This window comes from Typopeltis vanoorti, chromosome 3 (genome assembly GCF_054136105.1).
Source record: "Typopeltis vanoorti isolate ZY-2024b chromosome 3, IOZ_Tvanoo_1.0, whole genome shotgun sequence".
Lineage (NCBI taxonomy): Eukaryota > Metazoa > Arthropoda > Arachnida > Uropygi > Thelyphonidae > Typopeltis > Typopeltis vanoorti.
The window spans coordinates 149,042,317-149,065,749 of NC_143551.1; the positions used below are offsets into that span (position 1 = coordinate 149,042,317).

At 34.5% G+C, this 23,433-nt stretch overlaps 1 protein-coding gene across 5 annotated transcripts in view; it reads right to left on the bottom strand.

Annotated features, from left to right (window-relative positions):
• Positions 1 to 23,433, bottom strand: part of LOC150108648 (single-stranded DNA-binding protein 3-like) — a 511,764-nt gene that overhangs the window by 426,151 nt on the left and 62,180 nt on the right. For all 5 annotated transcript variants that reach the window (XM_090416121.1, XM_090416119.1, XM_090416120.1 and 2 more), the window contains exon 4: positions 17,918 to 18,002. In XM_090416121.1, the coding sequence (XP_090272247.1) occupies positions 17,918 to 18,002 (85 nt within the window). The remainder of the gene's footprint in view (positions 1 to 17,917; positions 18,003 to 23,433) is intronic.

A 23,433-nucleotide genomic window follows, 5' to 3' on the forward strand; every position in this document is an offset into this window, starting at 1 on the left:
GACTGAATGGATCCAGCAAGTTGTGTATGAAGGTGTAATGTCCCCCCCCCCCAAAAAAAAAGACAGGAAAGTGACAAGTAGAGTACCACAAGGTTCTGTTCTGGGACCACTGTTGTTTACCTTACATATCAATGATACAGTTCAGAGTGTGAAAGGAGATACTCAGTTGTGTGCAGGTGATGCTAATTTAGGAACAGCAATGTCAGGCAGTTCTGATGTGTTGTTGTTACAAGAGGATTTGAATAGGTTGGTATTTTAGGCTGGAGAATGAGGATGTCATTTCAGTGTTGCAATATTGTAAATTATGGTTTGGCCAGAGAAAGTGCAATGAGGTTAACTATGTTGGAAGTTTTTTCAACTTGGCTAGACTATAATAAATTTAGTTTAATCCTTTATCCGAGTGTAAGCAAACAAAGTTTATGCCTGAAGTATCTTCAGGACTGAGGCAACTCGTGGTAGAGGTGGACCAAGCTCTCATCACTATTTGTCTTGGTATCTCCCATAATGCAAAGAACATCTCCTTGCGGACATGTATAATTATTATTATTATATATTATTAATTATTATTATAATTATTAACACCTCCAGGGAGTCCAAAGACTCATCGAGGGAGGTCACCTACTCTACAACTCTCTCTTCACAAAAACCATACCTTCCATCATCTACACCAACCACCATCACTAGTATTTTCACAGACAATTACAAACATCCATGCCCATGGTGGGATTCGAACCCGCAACCTTTTGGCTGGAGAGCAGATATGCTAACCACTTGGGCAACCAGGCTGGCAATATAATGCTATGCATTAAGGGAAGGGCAACTACTCAGACTGGTTTCGACCTTTATTGTGGTCTTGTCAGTGGGAGCCACACCCAGAGGTGGTAATACTAAGGCAGAAGCAATGGAGAAGTCATTTACCTATATGAGTTGCCAAAGTCTTGAAGATACTTCAGGCACAAACATTGTTTGCTTACACTTGGATAAAGGATTAAACTAAATTTATTATAGTCTAACCAAGTGGGGAAAAACTTCCAACATCTTTCTCTAAATCCAGAGTAATTTAATAATAAGGTGAAACACCTTTTGGCAACTCGTATAAGTAAATATGACTTCTCCATTGCTTCCACCTTAGTGTCACACCTCTGGGTCTGGCTCCCACTGACAAGACCTCAATAAAGGTCTAAACCTGTCTGGGTAGTGGTCCTTCTCTTAATGCATAGTATTATAAATGTCCGCAAGGAGATGTGCTTTGCATTATGGGAGATAATAAGACAAGTAGAGATGAGAGCTTGGTCCACCTTTACGAGTTGCCTCAGTCCTGAAGATACTTCAGGTGCAAACTTAGTTTGCTTACACTTGGATAAAGGATTAAACTAAATTTATTATAGAGGTTTACCATATTATAACTTGGCTTTAGGAGGAGACAAGGGATCTGCCGTTCTTGGTGGGTAGGAAAATCAAGTTCAGGGAACACATTGCAAAAGTTGTAAAGGTTATCCAGAAAATTTCAAAGAATACTGACATATATGGATAAGCAACATATGGCTGACTGTTCTCAGGACTATGGAATTTTGAATATGAGGACAGATTGAGGGTATGTGGTTTTGGAGAGATTGGCTGATAGGAGGAGGAGTGATATGATTGAGATATTTTGAATATGAGGACAGATTGAGGGTATGTGGTTTTGGAGAGATTGGCTGATAGGAGGAAGAGTGATATGATTGAGATATATAAGGTGGTGAGAGGAGCCTATCAGATACAGGGAAATTACTGCATAGGGTAATGGATGATGTGAGAAGAAAGTGAAAAGGAAATTTTTTGCTTGGTAGGCGGTTAATAAATGGAATTCACTGCCACAATGAGTGGTGAGTGCTCCAACAGTGAATGCATTTAAGGCAAGTATAATAGTTATTGTGGTCTGAGTATTTAACTACCCACAATGAGTCTTCAGACTCCATGGAAGCTTTTGTCTTATGAAAAGGGATTATAGATAAAAAAAATTTTTTTTAAGAACCTATGATTTACAGTAAATCTGGAAACTCAGTTACTCTCAGTCTCTTCACTGAAGAGACCTCAATAAAGGTCGAAACTAGTCTGGGTAGTGGCCCTTCCCTTAATGCATAACATTAGACATATCCGCAAGGCGATGTGTTTTGCATTATAGGAGATACTGAGACAGAAGTGTTGGTATCTTGCTCCACCTTTGCAACGAGTTGCCCTGATGTTGTACCACCTTACCCCAGTCCTGAAGATACTTTCAGGTGCAAACTTTATTTGCTCACACTTGGATAAAGGATTAAACTAATTTTATTATACTCTAACCAAGTGAAAAATAAACTTTCAACAGAACAGGACTCAATGCATTAGAACTGGTTTGAGACAATGAGCAGCTTTGTATTCAGCTTAAGCTACTGCACAGAAGTGGAAAAAATTCTTTTTGGAAGTGCTAAATGCAGAAAGGTCACATCCTATGCAAATCTCTCAGTAAAGACTACCAAATGCTTTTCCTCATGCCCAAATGGTATCCTATCATCAACAGAAGAGGACTCAGCTCTAGTCATCATCCTTATCATTACTTTCAATTATATAAAGTAAAGCTTGCTACATGTTTACTCTATGGCTTTTTTTTTTTTTTTAATGTGGCTCCCCCCCAAAAAAGTTTTTGCAAACCTATAATACATTCATACTGTGGATAGACGAAGATTTTATTTTTACTTTTTTCTTTACTGATTTTATATTTCTTGTATTTTTTTTTTATTTTTATTTACCATATATGCTGGCATAAAAGAGAATTGTGCATATAAGATGATCCCCAAAATTTCTTTTCAATATGCGTGGATAGGTTTTCGTTATGGCAAGTAGAGTCTGGCAGACCATACATTGGATACCCCAGCACACAGGATCAATGAAAAAAACAAACAAAAGTATTGCACAGAAGCTTCTACAAGTCAGAGAAGTTGTTCCTGGAATCAGCAGAAGCCTTAAAACATACTCCAAAAACTTAACAAGTATGGCTGTATAAATCGACCAAAGATTTGGGAAATAGTCATCCTAAGACCAAATTATTATTTATTTATTTTAATTTAATTTAATTTAATTTCATTTCATTTTTTTCAAACTTTGGGACTACTGTTTTTTTTTTTTTTTAAACTTAGATGGCACTGTATTAGGACTTTATTCTTGTGTTGCACGCTGCAATTATTTATACTAGCCCCACTGTTACACTGAATTGTGGTTGTCTTGCCTTTGTAACAAACTTTGTTTGTGTGCTATGAAGATGCTGGATATAATACCAGCGAAATATTAGCTTTTAACCCCCCAACCGGCCACGACGTCTATAGACATTCAGCTAAATCTGGATACGAAGCTCTAACACTCATTGAATAACATGGATAAGAAGTGCAATTTGGTGTCACTATTTCATCCACATCGACTGGTAGGGAGGTTAAGTTAATAAATAGTTATTTTCTTATCAATCTGTGTTCGCATCCATACCGTTGAAATCCAATTCTTTTCAAAATGTTTATTTTCGGCTATACTTACCATATAATCATCATCAAATTCCTGACATGTACCCTGAAGGGGTGTACAGGATATGTAATAGTACTACATGAAAAACTTACATCACCACTAACTTGCTACCTACAATTTTCCTCAAAATCAATCTGCTAGCTGTCAAGACTCCAACATTATCAGATCTTATATTTCTGTCTTCTAAGGCACTTTTTACTATATCAATCCATCTATATCATGGTCTTCCTCTGGGTCTTTTCCTTGCAACCTAACAGAGAACACTGGTTTTGCTAATCTTTCTTCTCCCATTCTATTTAAGTGACCATACCACACGAAATTCGCTCTACTAACACATTCCTGAATGCTAACAATGTCAAGTTCTTTCCTAATACCCTCATTTCTAATATGATGTTGCCATCTGTTCATGCCTCTAATATTTCTCAGGACTCTCATATCTGCAGTGTCTAGTCTTTAGTCAAGTGTTTTACTTCTGACCCAGCTCTCAGATCCATAAGTTAAAACTGGTTTGAACACTGTCTTGTATACAACTAATTTAGTATTTTGACTAATTTCTCTCTTATTCCATATAATTTTGTTCATTTGATTTCCTACCATACCAGCTTTGTTCATTCTACTGTCTATTTCCATATTTAAATTTACCATCTTCACTAAAAATCATGCCTAAGTAGCTGACATGTTTTACTTGTTCCACAGGTTCTCCATTCACAACGCAGTTGATATTTTCAATGCTTCTGCCCATTTTCAGTCTTGTTATTGCTAACCTTCATACCATATCTATTACAACAGTTATTCAATTTAGTCAGAGAATCTTGCAGATTTGAAGCGGATTTAATTAGAAGTATAACATCATCCCATTAAGCAAACAGCTGAGATTAACATCTCCAATTTTGATATCAGGTTTAATACCGCTTTCCTCCATAATGTGATCCATATAGATAATGAATAACAGAGGGAACAATGTACATTCTTGTCTGACAACAGATTTAACATTAAACCATCTTCCTGTACTTCCTTCAATTTTAACTGCTGACTTACAACTCAAATAAAGACTAAGTATTGCTTGATATAATGCCCCACTGATACCATATAACTGTTGTGTTTTGAATAGCTTTTCTCTTGGTACCTAGTCATATGCCTTTTGCAGGACTAAGAAACTTAAATACAGATCTTTGTTATATTCCCTTGATTTCTCAACTATTTGTGAAAATAGTTCACAGATAGTTGACACAGCCTCTATTTGGCCTGAATCCAGCTTGCTCTTCACAAGGTTCCCTTCCACGACCTTTCTCAACCATTTCTCAAGTATACTAGCATAAATCTAACCAGAAACAATCAGTAGGGATGCACCTCTCTAATTCTCACATTGTTTTATTTCCCCTTTTTATATATAGGTACTATGAGAGCTCTACTCCAATCATCGGGAATTCTTTCATCTGTCCAGGCATTCTGAACTGCGCAGCACAGCCACTGTAAGACTTATACCTCCATACTTGAACATTTCTAGTTGAATAGAATCTACTCCACCTGCCTTTCCACATTTCAGGTTTTTGATGGTTTTTTCTATTTCAAGTATGGATATGTATTCCTGATTTCATGCCTGTTGAGGATTTTTTTTTTTTTTACCACTGTGCTCTTACTGATTATTTCATTTAGCAATTTTTCGAAGTAATTACTCCCATACATCAAGGATATCTTTTTCTCCAGTTTTCATGTCACCTTTATCATCTTTAATTCCTTTTACAGCATTCTTTCCTCCATTTCTGAACTTCTTCAACAACCTCCAGAATATCTTGCCACCTTTTTGATATTTATTTTCTATGTTCTTACTAATGTCTTCCCATGACTTGTTTAGCTAATTTTACACAGTGTTTAGCTGTCTTACATTTGTCTCTGTATTCTCTAAGAGCACAAGCTGACTTGTTTGCCAGGAACTTTTGATATGCTTTCTTCTTTTCCTTCACTGCCTCTAACTTCCTGTGTCCACCATAGAGTTTTGATTTTTCTATCCTTGCAGACAACCTCACCACACGCCTCTCTGTCTTAATCAATGTTTTCTTCGGATTTGCCACTGAACCTCCAAGGTTTGGTTCCTGTTCTCAAACTCTTTCATTTTTTTCTTCAATAATGTTTGTGTATTTTAGTCTACAGTTCACACCTGAAAGCTGCTCAACTTCTATTTACTTTAAAACTTTCTTACATGTTATTCTTTTCAATATGAAATTCAATTTTATCCTGCTCAAGACTAAATGGTGATTACTTCCAATTTCAAATCTTCTGTACACTAGTGTCCTGCCCAGGGAGAAAACATCACTATCAACAATTACATAGTCAATGAGACTTTTCTTATTTCTTGCCTCTTCTCTCCATGCAAATTTGGGCACTTTTTTAAGTTGGAACATTCTGTTATTAACCATGTCCTGATCAGAAATCCAACAGGTATTTGCCATTATTATTAGATTTGCTCTTTTCTCCAAATTTTCCCAAAATATTTTTGTATGTCTGGCAATCATTTCCTACTCTGCTATTTAGATCCCAACAAGGACCAACTTTTCATTTTTCATTGCGTCAGTTGCTTTCTCTAAAGCCTCAAAAAAATTCCTCCACTTCTACCTTGGTAGAACCTTCTATGGGATCATAGGCACAAAGTCTGATTGTCCAGTTCTCCATTCTGATATTTGCCCACATCACTCTACTTGATATTGCCTGTCATTCAAGAAGATTAGCCTGATATTTTGTGTTGAATATTATAGCTACTCCTTTTCCCTGATTGGCATTGCTAGTTTTACACAGTGTTTATCTTTCTTACATTTGTCTCTGTATTCTCTAAGAGCACAAGCTGACTTATTCACCATTTAATTTTGATATGCTTTCTTTTCCTTCACTGCCTCTAACTTCCTGTGTCCACCATGGAATTCTGATTTTTCTATCCTTGCAGAGAACCTCACCACATGCTTCTCTAGCTTATGATTAAGCCAGATCATTAAGATCAATGTTTTCTTCAGGATTTGCCACTGAACCTCCACGGTTTGGTTCCTGTTCTCAAACTCTTTCATTTTTTCTTGAATAATGTTTGTGTATTTTACTGACATTGTATATTTTATTTCACTGACAGCTTTTTACACATCACTTTTACTTTAACATAGCATAGGCAAAGAAATCACAGCAGGTATTTTCTTTAATGCGATTTAAAAAGGATGTCTTCCAGTTCGATATGATCCGCTAAAGTTTTGATCACATGATCAAAACTTTAATGGTCTACAGTTCACATCTGAGAGCTGCTCAACTTCTATTCACTTATTCTATTGCTCAGAAAGATTTCACCAGTTTGTCTTTTTTGTTTCAGTCACCCCTATTATGTCGATCTGGTCCTTATCCAGTTCCTCAGCTAGCTCTATTTCTTTGCCATTCAGGCTTCTCAAGTTAATAGTAGCAATTTTGAACTCTGGTGATGTTGAGTTGAGGCGTGTTTTTTTTAGGATTTGTTCCAGTAGCTGACTTTTCACTGTTTGCCATAGTTCCCTTGTGAAAACAAGGGGGGGGGGGGGTCTTGGTTTTAACCGGGCAACGCCCCACTCAGCATGAAATTCTGTCATGTCGTACCATCATTTATATTGTGGTTTAGGCCAATAAGAATACAATTTGGTCGGCTAAATCCCAAATTGCCAACCCATCCTCATTTGTTCAGTATCCAGGTAGATATCTGACAGGGTGCACTACGAGGTGATGAGGATTGGACATTAGGTCAGAAGCCCTAGTCAGTTCTCCACATTCTTTAAAAGGCTATATGGAGGTCTCCTCCCAGTTATACAGCTTTGACCCTTAAGCACTCCACTTGCAATATAAGGTAACCACAAATTTTACACTTACCACTGACAGCTTTTTACACATTACTTTGACTTTAATATAGCATAGGCAAAGAAATCACAGCAAATATTTTCTTTATTGCTATTTAAAAAGGATGTCTTCCAGTTCAAGATGATCTGCTAAAGTTTTGATCGCATGATCAAAAACTTTAACAATACTAATTCAATAAGCAGGATAGTGGTAAGTTTTCATTAAGATTTAATTGAAAAACTACATGCTTATTCTGGTGAATACATTTATTACATACAAATATTTATATTAAAAAAAAGTTTATATCATTATATTAATATTTAATGAACATAATACAAAAGCTTATTGAGAACAGTATATTTGTCTAACATAACACTGCTACATGGTGCATACATTGCTGTGGTAGCTAGACAACGTTTCCCACTGCTGATATCAAAGGTTCATATTTCATATCTGGAGTTATAAGACAATTCCATTCTTCAGCATCTTTTTTTCTTAACTTAAATATCAACTTCTATGTATATATAGTCAATGCAACTTTCTGACCTATACTGTCAAATGCTTTCTGAAAGTCAACAAAACAGGTATAAACATTTTTAATTTTATGAAAAAAATTTTTTTACAATCAATCTTAACATTAATATTTGGTACACAGTACTTCTCATCGTCATCAATTTCCTGATATGCTATTATAGAATATTTTTCATAGGACTCAGAAACCTCATTCTAGATACTAAACATGTAACTTTTTCAAGCCACTTCAGGGCTCAAAATAAGCAGGGTAGTGGTTTCATGCTGGACAATGTTATTGTCTTTAGGTGGGAGATGAATTTCAAACCTCCATATCCAGAGCAGGATTTAAAGACATAGACTGTTAGTTCAAGAGCTGATATGCTAACCATTTCACCAACCAAGCAAGCAAATATTATCCAGCATTCTAATTCCTTCTCTTTAACATGCTTAAATTTCATGCTCCATAATTAACACTTATCCTATATTCTCTTTATACATTATTCATACTTGTCTAGGATCTACCTCACAGCACAGATGCCAGTTATTCAAGCCCATTACAAAATTGCGAGATAAATCAGCCATCATAAGTTTAATAGAATGAGTACAGCACAGAGAAACAATTAAACCCAAGCTTAATGGATCCTATATTTTGTTTCTTTCATGGAAACATAATAAGAAATCATATCCTCATCACTGCCCATGGGTCCAATACTCGCTGGTGTCTGATGCTTGTTTCACAATTCTTTACCATTTCTCTCTGTCTATTGCCAGATGACTCAAATCCAGTCAACTCTTTCCACAACACTTTTTTGCATCATCTATCCATTCTTGCCTTGGCCGTTCTCTTCTGTTTATACTGTCCACTGTACCATGCATCAAGGTTTCGATCTTTCTACTGTTATCTATTTTGCAGATATGTCCAAAAATCTTTAGTTTCCTTTGAATTATTATTTTTTGCATTAGGTTTTCTTTGCTGTTTACTTTTGCAATACAGTTCTTCATTTGTTACTTTTTGCACCCACCCAATTCACAGAATCTTTCTGTAGCATGTTCTTTCAAAAGCCATAATCATCTTAGAGTCTTTGGCCATTACCCATATCTCACAGCTATAGAGTGCATTTGGGAATATGCATGTTTCCAGCAGTCTTAACTTTACAGGGAGACTCAATGATTTACTATTCCATATCTTGTACACTGTCTGTAGGTTTACTTTAGCTTTTGTTATCCAAGATCCTATTTCATTTTTTACAGTCTAAATCATGCGTCATGTTGCTGCCTCGGTACGTGAAGTTCTTAACCTCTTCCAGTTCTTGTCCATTGACCTTTATTTGCTTTTTCATCCTTATCTCTCCAAATATAATTTTTTTTTTTTTTTTTTTTTTTTTATCAATGTTCATTATCAGACCATATTCTAGTTCCTCTTCATCTTCTTCATAATGACTATGTTATCTGCAAATCACAAACTCTTCATTTTGAACCTTGAATTGAAATTCCCCTTATATTATCTTTTATGATATCTATTGTTCTTTCCAAAAGCATGATGAAGATGCTTGAGGATATTGCATCTCCATGTGCCTCTTGTTGTCTGGAGCCATCTTCCTATTTCTAAACAGCTGCTCACAGCAGCTTCTGTATTGTCAATGATATTCAGCAATAGCCATATGGTTCTTATCCATAAGATTTTAGTACAGCCAATGCAACTTTCTGACCTATACTGTCAAATGCTTTCTGAAAGTCAACAAAACATGTATAAATATTTTTAATTTTACGTAGAACTTTTTTTACAATCAATCTAACATTAATATTTGGTACACAGTACTTCTCATCATCAATTTCCTGATATGTATCCTCAAGGGACGTTCAGGTTACTATGACAGCACTACATGATTAAGTTTATATTATTATTAATCTCCCATCTGCAATTTCCCTCCAAATTAGTCTATTTACTTGTAAGCCCTCCAATATTGTCATATCTAACATTTCATTCTTCTAAGGCAGTTCTGACTGAATCAATCCACCTAGACCTCGGTCTTCTCTGGGTCTCTTTCCTGCCATCACCAAACACCTGTTTAGCTAACCTTTCTTCACCCATTCTATTTAAGTGGCCATAGTATCTTAGATTAGCTCTGCTCAAGATCCTTTCTAATATCCTCATTTTAAATATGATTCTGGAATTGATGTCATCAGTTCACTCCCCTAATTTTTCACAGAACCCTGATATCTGTGGTCTCTCATCTTTGATTAAGTGCTTTATTTTTAATCCAACTCTCAGATCCATACCTTAAAACTGGTTTGAACACTGTCTTGTATACTGCCAGTTTGGTGTTTTGGTTAATTTCTTTCTTATTCCATATAAATTTATTCAGCTAGCTGCCCACCATATACCAGATTTGCTTATTCTGTTGTCTCTTTCCATATGTAACTTGCCATCTTCGCTAAAAACTGTTCCTAAAGAGCCGAAATATTTTACTTGTTCTATAGGATCTCCATTCAGAATGCAGCTGAAGTTTTCTTTGTTCCTGCCTATTTTCATAGTTTTAGTCTTTTTATTGCTAATTTTCATGCCAAATTAATTATATTTGTTATTCAGTTTAGTTAGAGAAGACTTGCACTACATGTGTCTAGGATTACATCATCATCATCTGCATAAAGCAAAGAGCTAAGTTTGACATATCCAATTCTAATATCATGCCTAATGCCACTTTCTTTCATAATGTGACCTATACACATGATGAATAAGGGTGAAGATAATGTGCATCCTTGTCTTACCCCTGATTTTACATCTAACCACCTTCCTATATTTATTTCAATTCTACTTCTGTAAAATTGAAGGAAATACAGTATTAGTTCTGTCTCTTCTAAATCCTTGCTCATCTTCCATTAGTTTCCTTAATGGATACAATCTTAAAATTGTAAAAGTACACACAAAAACACTCAAAACAATAAGTGGAAAAAATTTAGAAAAGCCTGAAGTCCTAAGAGGGTGTGCCTTTTATGGAGTGCTGTTAGGTGGGAGGCCTAAGAATTTGTTTTCCAAATCTGCTGCTTATTCTAAGAAAGCTCTTTCAAGTTTATTTTTGTTGTGGTAAAGCATAGTAGATTGTTTCCATTTGATTCTGTGCATGGTATCCAAAGGCATGGTCAGCTAAACATGATGGACCACAATTATGGCAGCATCTCCCAGTTTGATCAGAATAAGATCATTTGGAAGAACAAGGAACAAGTGATTTGAAGTCATTGGCCTCTATATACAAGTAGCTCTGATGTGAATATTTTTCACATGCAAAACTTTGTTTTGCTTACTTGGGAAAAGGATTAAAACCAAGTATAAAATTTCTTGGTATCTTTCACATATATTACACCCAAGGTAAAAAACTTTCTACACACACACACACACACACACACACACACACACACACACACTAGTGGTGAAAATTGTGGAAACCTTTTGGAGAAAATGTATTTTTGAGATTTGATGGATCATAACACCATAAAATTATATATCAATGGAAAGATAATTTAATCAAGAATGTAATGCAATAACTTTTATGAAGGATTTTTTATTAGAACAGTAGTTATAAAGAAGAAAAGTCAAACACGTAGGAAAAAATGAGATATACAAAAATTCTCACAATGTGAGTTAATACTTAGTTGGGTAACCTTTAGCATTAATTACGGCCTTACAATGCCTTCCCATGGAGTGAACCAAGTTTTTTAGTTCTGCAGGTGTTATAATTTGAAACCAAGATTGAATTATTGCTTCTATTAACTGGGTTTTATTGGTGGGTTGCTTCTGACTAACAAGTTTCTTTAGTCGGCTCCATAGATTTTTGATTGGGTTAAGGTCTGGGCTATTCCCAGGCCATTCCAGCAGTGGAATATGATTATCTTGAAACCACTTTTTGCACAGGGGTTCTTTGCACAGGTTCTCAGGGCTCACATTCGTGAGTACAGGCATGGCAAACCCGAGATACCCAAGCTAGACCTGATCTTACTTCATACAATATACACTTGGTATATCATATCCGGAGACTGGTCTTCTACTCTTCTTTCCCTCTACTCTGTCTTACATCTTACTCCCCCCCCCAGTGCTATTAGAGCAACTCGAAGGCGGGGGGGGGGGTGACTCTTTCCTCTCAAACTGTAGTTTCCACTATCTACTAAATAAAGCGGCTGAATTCAGGTCAAGGAGTGGTGGTTTTGACACTTGACAAAAACTTAACCATTGAAACCGAATGAACTCTAACCAATCTAAAGATACATGCTGGCTCGACCGTCGCCTGGTCAAACAAGGGTCGCGCCCACTATTAGGAAACCAAGATAGTGAAGGCGAAAAATATGCTACTGGAACAAAACATCACCCAATAGGCAGGAAAAACATAACAAGCATAGGAACATGCAATGTAAGAACTTTCACCAGGAAGGAGCATTGGAAATACTACTGCATGAATTAGACAACTACTGATGGGAAGTGATTGGACTCTGCGAAACCAGATGGACTGGAAAAGGAGAATTCCACCATGGACAGTACAAAATCTTAACTTCAGGCAGGGAGGACAACAAATACCAAGGAGTAGCAGCACTTATATTAAAACCAAAGGCTCAAAACTCTCTATTGTCCTACAATCCTATCTCACCTAGGATAATTAAAGCAAGATTTAAAACATCAATCGGATCACTAACTATTATTCAAGTATACTCACCAACTTCGACATCACCAGAAGAAGACATTGAGGAGTTCTATATAGATTTGCAAAATGCAGTACAGCAGACATCAAGTCAAGATCTCCTAATTGTAATGGGGGACTTAAAGGCAAAAGTAGGCAAAGACTGGGATACCTGGCCAAGGGTAATTGGAAAGTTCGGGTATGGAGAAAGCAATGAACGTGGTGAAAGACTGCTAAACTTCTGCTCAAATAATAGACTAACAATAACCAACACTCTCTTTAAACATCCAAAACCCCAAAGAAAATGGACATGGATATCACCAGATAGATAAACCAAGAATATGAGAGACTATATTATTGTAAACCAAAGATGGAAATCAAGTATCCTAAACTGCAGATTGTGGATCAGACCATAAGCTAGTATTAGCAAACCTAAGAATAAAGTTAAAATCTGGAAGCACTTTTAGAGTCAAAAGGAGACTGAATGTAAAAAAAACTACAAGACAACAATATTCTAAGAAAATATCAACTAGAACTAGATAAAAACTTGAAAGAACTACTAAAACAGAATATTAACATCGAAGAACATTGGTGCAAATTAAAGGAAATAATATTAAATTCGACAGAAAAGTAATAGTTTACACAGAAAGAGAAAGTAAAAAGGATTGGATCTCAAATGAAGTAAAAAGGTTAAGCAATCAAAGGAAAAGCATGAAACTAAAACACAACTATAACAGAAATGAATATAATAGATTAACCAGAGAAATTAGAAAACTAGTTAAAAGAGAAAAGAATAACTGATTAGAAGAAAAATACAAAATGGCAGAAAAGTTATCAAAAGAAAATAACCTTCATGGATTATATATACAAATAGACCAAATTAGTAAGACACAGACAACAAAAATTATAATGATCAAAAACAAAGAGGGACAACTAATTGAAAGTAAAACAAAAAGAATGGCCAGATGGGAAGAATACTTCAAAGATTTATATAATAAAAACAGCTCCCAGGATATTACTATTCCAGCCACTGAAATGGAAGAGGAAACAAATATCTTTACCAAAGAAATAATAGCACACAGCATAGAAAAACTTAAAACTAGGAAAGCACCTGGTATTGATCAAATACATGCAGAATTCTTAAAAGCAGGAAAGGAACACTTTTGGAACCATTAAAAACATTATTTGAAAGGATCTACAAAAATGAAGCAGTGCCTACTGATCAGACTAAATCAGTTATGACTCCTATATACAAAAAAGGAGATAAAACAGAATGCAATAATTACAGAGGCATGAGCCTCCTCAGTATTCCAAGTAAGGTTTTAAGGAAAGTACTCCAAAAACAAATTAAGCCATATATAGAACTGGCACTAGGAGAAGAACAAGCCGGTTTCAGACCAGGGCGAAGCACAATTGATCAACTATTCACCTTAAGAACAGCTAATAGGAAAGACACTAGAGTACAACCAAAGTTGCTACATAAATTTCATAGATTTTCGTCAGGCATTTGACTCAATCTGTAGAAGAGAATTATGGAAGAATTTGGAATTCCCAACAAAACCATCAGAATAATAAAGAATCTGTATGAGAAATCTGACACTGTAGTATGAATGGAGGACACCTTAATCAACTGGTTCCACACAGCGAGCGGAGTAAGACAGGGATGCAATCTGTCACCAGACCTGTTCAATCTTACACTGGAAGAAGCAACCAATAAGACCTTAAACAATGAAGACTCCGGAATCAAAATATATGGGGAAAAATGTAACAAATTAAAAATTTGCAGATGACATTGCATTACTTGCAAGCACAGAAGAAAATCTACAGTGAATTTCTGATAAAATAAAGGAGGAGTATATAAAATCTGGATTAAACATAAACATAGACAAAACAAAAATTATGCACCTACCTTGGAGGAGTTAGTTATTGAGCACAATGGTGAAATTATAAAAGATATAAACAGACAAATCAGTCAAGCATCCCAAAATTTTGGACGACTCAATAAAATATAGAAGTCAAGAGACATCAAACAAGTAACAAAAGTAAGAATCTATGAAACAAATGGTCCTCCCAATACTCCTTTATGGAAGTGAATGCTGGAATCTCAAAAAGGCTGAAGAGAAAAAAATATTAGTTACTGAAATGGGTGGGCTAAAAAGATTACTTGGAGTATCTCTGCTGGATCAACTGAGAAACAAAGACATAAGGAAACAACTAAAACAAGAAATAACAATAATAAACAAAATCCAAGAAAGAAGACTGCAATGGTTTGGCCATGTGACCAGAATGGGAACAGAAAGACTACCATCTAAAGCCCTGAATACAATGATGATAGACTTGAATGATAGAGAAAATAAAAGAGAACCTGAAAACCAAATCACAAGACAACAAGCAACACCAAACTGGACAGAATTGTTCGGACTCTTCTGGGACAGACAGAAGTGGAAAGAGTTCATTTGGCCTCATCATCATCCACATAGATGATGGAAGAGAGAAGAAGATTTTTTGCACACAGCAGCAACATGACATGGGGCTGAATCCTGTTGAATTATAAATGCTTCATTATCTTGGAAAAGATCACATGCAGAAATCTTCAGTTTGGGCGCAAGTATTTCATATGTATTTTTGGGCATTTATATTCCTATTAATCACGCAAATTCTGCCCACACCTTTTGATGTCATACAACCTCAGATCGTAACACTAAATAGGTGTTTCATGGTAAGTGTAATGCAATCAGGATCCAAATCTTCTCTGATTCTTTTCCTTACGTATTTTATGCCATCACTACCAAACAGGGAGATTTTGGTCTCATCACTCCAAATAACACTGTCCCATTGTTTTGCTCCAGTTAACATGGGTTTTAGCCTAGTTTAATCTTTTCAACCTATGTTTGAGAGATAAAAATGGCTTTTTTCGTGGAATTCTAGCATTTAGACCAAATTCCTGCAGTCTGCGCCGAACAGTCCTTGCACTCAACTTTACATTGTATTGTGCCATTTCATCTTGCATACACCCAGATGATTTTCTTCTGTCACATAGGCACAGTCTCTCAATTCTTCTATCATCACTTGCTGTTGTGCACCTTTTCCTGCCTTTACCAGTCTGGTTTTGTAGTGACTGAGTCTCCTTATACCTCTTCAAAAATTTAGAAATGCCACCTTTGGTTAAGTTTCCACCAATTTTTCTTCTAATTTCTTCATAACTGTAGCCTTGTTCACTTAATAGTACTATTTTACATCGCTTTCTGGGTGACCAGTCAACTCTTTGTGCCATTTCTTTAATTTTATTACGTTTTACAAGCTCACTAAATGAAAAAACAGAAAAAACCAACCAACTTGATAGCAATCACATAACACACTGACAAATGTCCTCCTCTCAGCTCCAATACATGACATCAATAGCTGAATCCTACTGTGACCTTATTGGCTCATTGCCAAAACAAGATGACACCTGATTGGCTCTCTAAACACTCATGCTCATTGGCTACATTCAAATGAAGGAAAGCTACTTCATATCAACCTAAGCAAGTTGTGCTTCTTTTTTCTGATTATTTGACTATAACTTTTCATATAATACAGATAATTGAACAAACTTTGTTGCATTACATTCTTGATTAAATTATCTTTCCATTGATATATAATTTTATGGTATTACACCAAAAAAAAGTGGTGTTATGAGCCATCAAATCTCAAAAATATACTTTTTCCAAACGGTTTCCACAATTTTGGCCACTAGTGTGTGTGTGTGTGTGTGTGTGTGTGTGTGTGTGTGTGTGTGTGTGTGTGTGTGTGTGTGTGTGTGTGTATAGTAAATTTATGTAACTTTAAGAAACAATAACAGTTATGGCTGGGAAATAGGTTATACATGATGATATATCAGGCAGTGCTGAACACGCTAGTACTGTTAAATACTGTGTATAAATATCTATATAAAAAATATAAATTTAAAATTTGGAGAAAATGTATTGTTTTTTCAATTCTATTTCTTTCCAAAATTTAGTTGCATTATCAGGTAAATTTCTTGTCTTATGCTCTAGCTTACCTTCACAAACCCAAAACCAATCTTGAAGTGGTAACATTCGTAGCAGATAACGTACATCCTAACAGAAATATGAATGTGGATAATTTATGGAGTTCATTCTATTGCCACCTTAGATCGACTCAAGTCTCCTGGTAGAAGGTCAATAATAATAATACTGATAGCGACATCTATTTTCTTTTCTATCATCTCATCTACATACACTTCTACAATCGATCCAATGCAATCTGCAATAGCTTATGACATCTCTGCAAAGTATCTAAAAGAGTATGCTGAACTTGAAAGTTTTTTCCACTTGGTTATGTAATTGAAAATGTATTGTTTTTTCAATTCTATTTCTTTCCAAAATTTAGTTGCATTATCAGGTAAATTTCCTATCTTATGCTCTAGTTTACCTTCACAAACCCAAAACCAATCTTGAAGTGGTAACATTTGTAGTAGTTAACATATATCCTAATAGAAATATGAATGTGGATAATTCATGGTGTTCATTCTATTGCCACCTTAGATCGACTCAAGTCTCCTAGTGGAAGGTCAATAATAATAATACTGATAACAACATCTATTTTCTTTTGGGAAAGTGATTCTGCATCTGTAGAACCTCATCTACATACACTTCTACAATCGATCCAATGCAATCTGCAATAGCTTATAACATCTCTGCAAAGTATCTAAAAGAGTATGCTGAACTTGTTGGAAGTTTTTTCCACTTGGTTATACTATAAATTAAAGATGCCAAGAAATTATCTTTTTTGGTTTTATCCTTTATCCAAGTGTAAGCAAACAAAGCTTGTGCCTAAAGTAATTTCAGGACTGGGCAACTTGTATATAGAAGCTAATGACTTCACATCACTTGCCTTGGTATCCCATAATGCAAAGCACATGTCCTTATAGACATGTATAATGCTATGCATAATGGGAAAGGTCACTACCAGAACAGTTCCGACTTTTATTGAGGTCTCATCAGTGGGAGCCAGACCTGAAGTGATACCATGGGATACTAAGGCAAGTGATGTGAAGTCATTAGCTTCTATATACGAGTTACCCAGTGCTGAAATTACTTCAGGTGCAAAGTGCAAACTGTTTGCTTACACTTGGATAAAGGATTAAACCAAGAATATAATTTCTCGGCATCTAATTTATAGTATGCTGAACATTTTTTTTTAATTCACATGTATGCATTTTTTGTAAAATGTTTGACATAATCTGAAAGATGATGAGCATGCATTTTGCAATTTATTGTTTATGTAAACATAAACCAACACTAAATAGACAAATTACAAGTATTTTTATATGCAAAATTAGTTCTGTTGTCAAATATGACACTTACATAGTCATGAAATGCTTTGGCTTCACTGGAGTGCTCACATGTTTCTCTTCTTTCTGGAGCAGCACAATAAAGGTCCCAGAACACACTAAAAATCATAAAAATATTTTAAAGTAAATTCAATAAGTTGATATTAACAAAAAATTCAAATTTCCAAAAATCAAATGTCTATTTATTGAATGTCTCATCTCATGAAAAATCTTCATTTAATATTATTCAAATGTTTAGACCCAAATGATAACTCCAAACTAATTTCATAGCTACCTAAACACAAAAAATTCTGAACAAACATGTTCCACATAATTGCTTCCTGTCCCCTACAAAAATAAATAAATAAAAATAAAATAAAGTTTCTATTACAAAACACTACTTGTTCAAGACTGGCTTTCAGAAATGGAAGACAATCTTGAATCTCTTATTTCAGAAATAAACTTTACCTAGAGGTCAGATTCCACAATAGATTCCAGGTGAATGGAATCCACCTCATGGTAAAAAGCATTAAAAGTTTCAGAACCATTAAGGCCAAATATATAGATAAACCACTGTTTAGCTATTAGATTTTATTTTCCAACAATAAACAATACAGCATTCATACCAAGGCTTCCTGGATGGAAGAACTGTTGTTTCAAAGAATAATTATTCCGTTTCTTTAATGAATATCCAGGTGATTCTTGGTCTCCCAGGTCTTCTTTTTTCAGTTGTAAAAGTATTTATTAGGATGTTAGGTAATCTGTATGCATCATGCGTGCCAAACCATCTCAACTGTTGTTTCCTAATTTTTTCTAATATTGTCTTCTTATACGATAATTCTTGTCTAACTGTGCTATTTGTTTTCTTTTCTATCCAACTTGTTTTATTTATTTTTCTTAAGCATTTCATTTCAAATGCTAACAGTTTTTTCTCCTCACTTTTCTTAATTGTTCATACTTCTGCTCCATAGATAACTGTTGGTATAATTATTGATTCATATAATTTGATTTTGGCTTGTTTAGATATCTTGTTTGTTTTCCAGATTTTCTGTAATTTTCCCATGGAGGTCCATCCTATCGCTATTCTGTGTTTGATTGTTCCGAGTGCATCTATTGTTTCTGTTAGTTTAGATCCAAGATATATGAAGTTATCTACTTGTTATATTTGTCCTCCATTTAGGGTGACTGAGATGTTAGTTTTGTTCCTATTTTCATCACTTTTGTATGTTTATTAACATGTCATATATTTTACAGGTTTTGTTTAGTTTGTTTATCAATCTTTGTAGTTCTTGCAATAAGAACAAGATCATCTGCATATTTGATATTATTTATATTTAAACCTTTGATATTGATTTCAAGCTCATTATCTATTGCATTCTTTACAACTTCTTCTAGATATATGTTGAACAGGCATAGAGATAGTGGACATCCTTGCATTACTCCTTTTTTGGATCTCTATGGGTTCTGTTGCGAGTGTGTCCTTTTTAATTATTGCATTTGTCTTAGAGTAATATTTTATCAGAAACTGTATTATATATTTATCCACAAAACAACACTATAGGTCTTTATGGTCTTCCCAGCTGAGTTCTGCTAGTTGGTGAAATGTGAAAATCTGGTCTATTGTAGAAAGTGTCCTTGAAAACCAGCTATTTCAGTGCCCATCAGTTCTTCATAGGTGCTTTTTAATCTATTTTGTATAATTCTTACAAATATTTTATAGGTTTGGGAGAGTAAAATGATTGGTCTGTAGTTTCTGCAATCTCTTCTATCTCCTTTCTTTTATATTGGTGGTTTACCAACTAAAAACTGTTGCTGCATACTACAAATTAATATTAATAAATAATATTATTAAAAACTTTTTTTGATGGTTACAAAAAATAAGAATCTCCCAAACTTTTGGGAGAGAGAGAGACAATCAGTCCTATTCAGATTTGGCAATGTATTACATTATATTATTTTATATAACCATCAAAAATAGTTTTAATAATATTTTTAATAATAGTATTTATTAATTTCTAGCACGCAGCAATAGTTTTTAATTGGTAACCACCGACTGCTGTATATACCTTGTGTTCCCATTTCTATGATTTGCTTGTTTCTATGCACTGATGATGTATTGTTATTTTCAGTACAAAATATCTGTACTTTCATTTCATTACAGTCAATTATTGTGGTTATCATGTAATTTATTTTTATAGTCATGCTACAGGAACTTTAATGATTAGACTGATGTACTTTTATTTTCAGTACAAAATATCTATACTACTTTCATTTAATTATTGTGGTTATCATGTAATTTGTTATTTATAATGTGTATTTAAGTTTTGAGGATTTTGACAAAAGCACACAGGGGTGCTTAAGGGACAAAGCTGTATAACTGACTGAGACCTCCACATACCCTTTAAAGGAATGCAGAGAACCGACCAGGACTTCTGACTTAATGTCCAATCCTCCCCTTCTCGTGGTGCACCCTGTTGGGTATCTACCTGGATACTGAATGAACGAGGATGGGCTGGTAATTTGGGATTTGGACGACCAAATTGTATTCTTATTGGTTAAACCAAAATACAAAATATTGGTACAACATGAAAAAATTTCATGCCGGCTAGGGCGTCGCCCGGTTAAACAAAGCCCCCGTTGTTTTTGCCAGGGAAACAGGGTGAACAGCGAAAAGTGAGCTACTGGAACAAATCTGAAAACATCCCCAACTCAACATCACCAGATTTAAAGATCGGTACTATCAACATAAGAAGCCTGAATGGCAAAGAAACGGAGCTAGCTGAGGAATTAGATAAGTACCAGATCGACATAATAGGGGTGACTGAAACAAAAAAGACAAAAATTGGTGAGATCTTTCAGCAATAAATACTTAAACTAAATTTATTAATCTCTAAAATGCTACAATCATATGAAGTAAAGAAGACATTATGAATTTAAGGGAAGGTAAGACAGCTAGCTTGAGTGATTTATAGCATCCCTCGATAAGTCCTTGCTCCCTGGAGGTCTAAGATAATAATACTGTATTTACTCAAATAAAACTCTCACTTTTTTCCCCAAAATTAAAGTGAAAAAAATCATGATGCGAGATATATGCGAGAATTTTTGAAAACTAAAGTTTTTCAGGAAAAAAATAAATTTACATTTATAATTAAATTTTTAGTATTCATTATAATTTATAATTGCTCACATTATTTGTAAAATGAATGGAATTAAATTTTAATTATCAACACAATCGGCCGCTCACCTTCATCATGTGACATATTTGAATCTTTAGCGACAATGTTTCTATAATTAAATAGGTTGTAATTAAATCAGTTGGTGCAAGTTATTGCACTAACTGATAGAACATTGATATTTATTTCTAACCTTATGTGCACATATAGAGTAAGAAGCCAGATGAATAAACATATAGAATAAGTAAGAAATTAGCCAAAACACTAAAAGATAGTATTAAAACTAATTTTGCCTTACAAATTTCAAACCTTAACTGGAAATAAAGCAGTTAATCGAACTAGAAAAGCATAGATATGAGAGTCCTGAAGGGGAAAAAATATGGAGTGAATAGTTGCATCAATGGCAGGATCATGATAAAATGAAAATATTAGAAAGGAAAATGATGCCATTACTACTATTATTTTTCCGGTATCCAAGGAATCAAAGTTTCATTGTAGGAGACCACAAACTATTGTCCACACAATACTTCTCCTTGAACTCTTTCATGAACTGCTCAAAAATCAGCTCTGCAATCCATTCACCACTCTCCAAGCGAAAAATGTAATCCTAACACTCTTGCTAACCATGCTCTTATACAATTTTCAAGGATGACACTTTCTTCTCTCCCTTCCTACTATGTGCTGAAAAGTCTTTGGTGTCAATCCTATAAAACTCCTTTAATAAATTATATGTATTTATCATGTTCCTCTTTTTTAATTTAGTTTTTGAAGTTCACAGACTTTCAATCTATTCTCATAAGGAACATTCAACAGACCTGCCACAATTTTGGTCTCTCACCTCTGGATCCTCTCCACCACTTTATTCTAAAGGAATCCAAATTAGATCTGCACACAATAATCAAGATGAGGTCTTACTAAAGCCACAGAAAGGGCAATAATAATCTCCTTATCTCTGCTTGTCAGCATGTTCTTCAATAGCCACATAATTTAATGAATTCGATCACCCCCAAATTCCTGGCCTCAATCTGTACTTCATTTCTATCAATAAAGTACACACCTTGTGATCTCTTAACTCAACTTCCCCATAAACCATTCTTTGAAATCTGTCCATCAACACCCTCTGATCCAAATTACCTGCTTCATATCCATCCCCAATTTGCCTCAATTTATGCAACACATTCACATGAAGAATACTATCAAATGGCTTTGCATATTTTCTTTATTCGACTCAACTGTCACTTTATTATAAAAAAGTAAGCAAATTACCAAGGTGAACCTACCCTTCACAAAATCATGTTGTTCCCTATAAAGTATCATATTCCTGCTTACCAACAAGGTGCAGCTTAGCTAATCATTTTAATAAAATGGAAAGGGAAAAATAATTACCATACATATTGGCATATAATGCTACCCCCAAAATCTACATTTTGAGCTATACTTGCAAAATAACATGACCACAAATTTTATACTTAATGCTGACAGCCTCTTACACATTACTTTTACTTGAATATAATTTAGACATAGCAATCACCTCAAATATTTTTCTTACTGTAATTTATGAACAATATCTTCTTGTACTGATGAGTAAAATTGTTTGTCGCATTTATACTAGTATTCACTTTCATATATTATAATTCATGTGATCACCAGTAAGGTTTCATTCGGTTTAAATGAAAAAGCTACATAGTTGCTCTACTGAATACAGTTATTAAATACAAAAATGTATATATAAAATATATTAATGTGTTAATATATCAGTTTATTAACATGCTTATTAGAACACTGCATACGCATCTAGCATAACAACTCTACAGAGTATACATTACTGTAGGGGTTAGATGACCATGTGATCACCAGTAAGGTTTCATTCGGTTTAAATGAAAAAGCTACATAGTTGCTCTACTGAATACAGTTATTAAATACAAAAATGTATATATAAAATATATTAATGTGTTGATATATCAGTTTATTAACATGCTTATTAGAACACTGCATACGCATCTAGCATAACAACTCTACAGAGTATACATTACTGTAGGGGTTAGATGACCATTTGACAATGTTCTCCATCGCCAAATTTAAAGGTTCAGATTTTATACTCAGTATAAAATAATGTCCTGGTTTCAGCAATTTTTTTTAAATTTCAAATATCATCTTATATGCCAACATATACAATATATGAAATGAAAAATATGTATAAAAGTTTTGAAAAGGAACAAAAGTTGAGAAGCTTTCAGAAGTGAACCATAGACTCAAATATACAAAGATTATTCAAGGAAAAAAACAAAAAAAATTAAATCTTTAATTCAACTAGATAGACCCCTATCTAGTTGAATCTAGAAAAATCAGAACTCCATGATGAACTCACTGAGTTAGA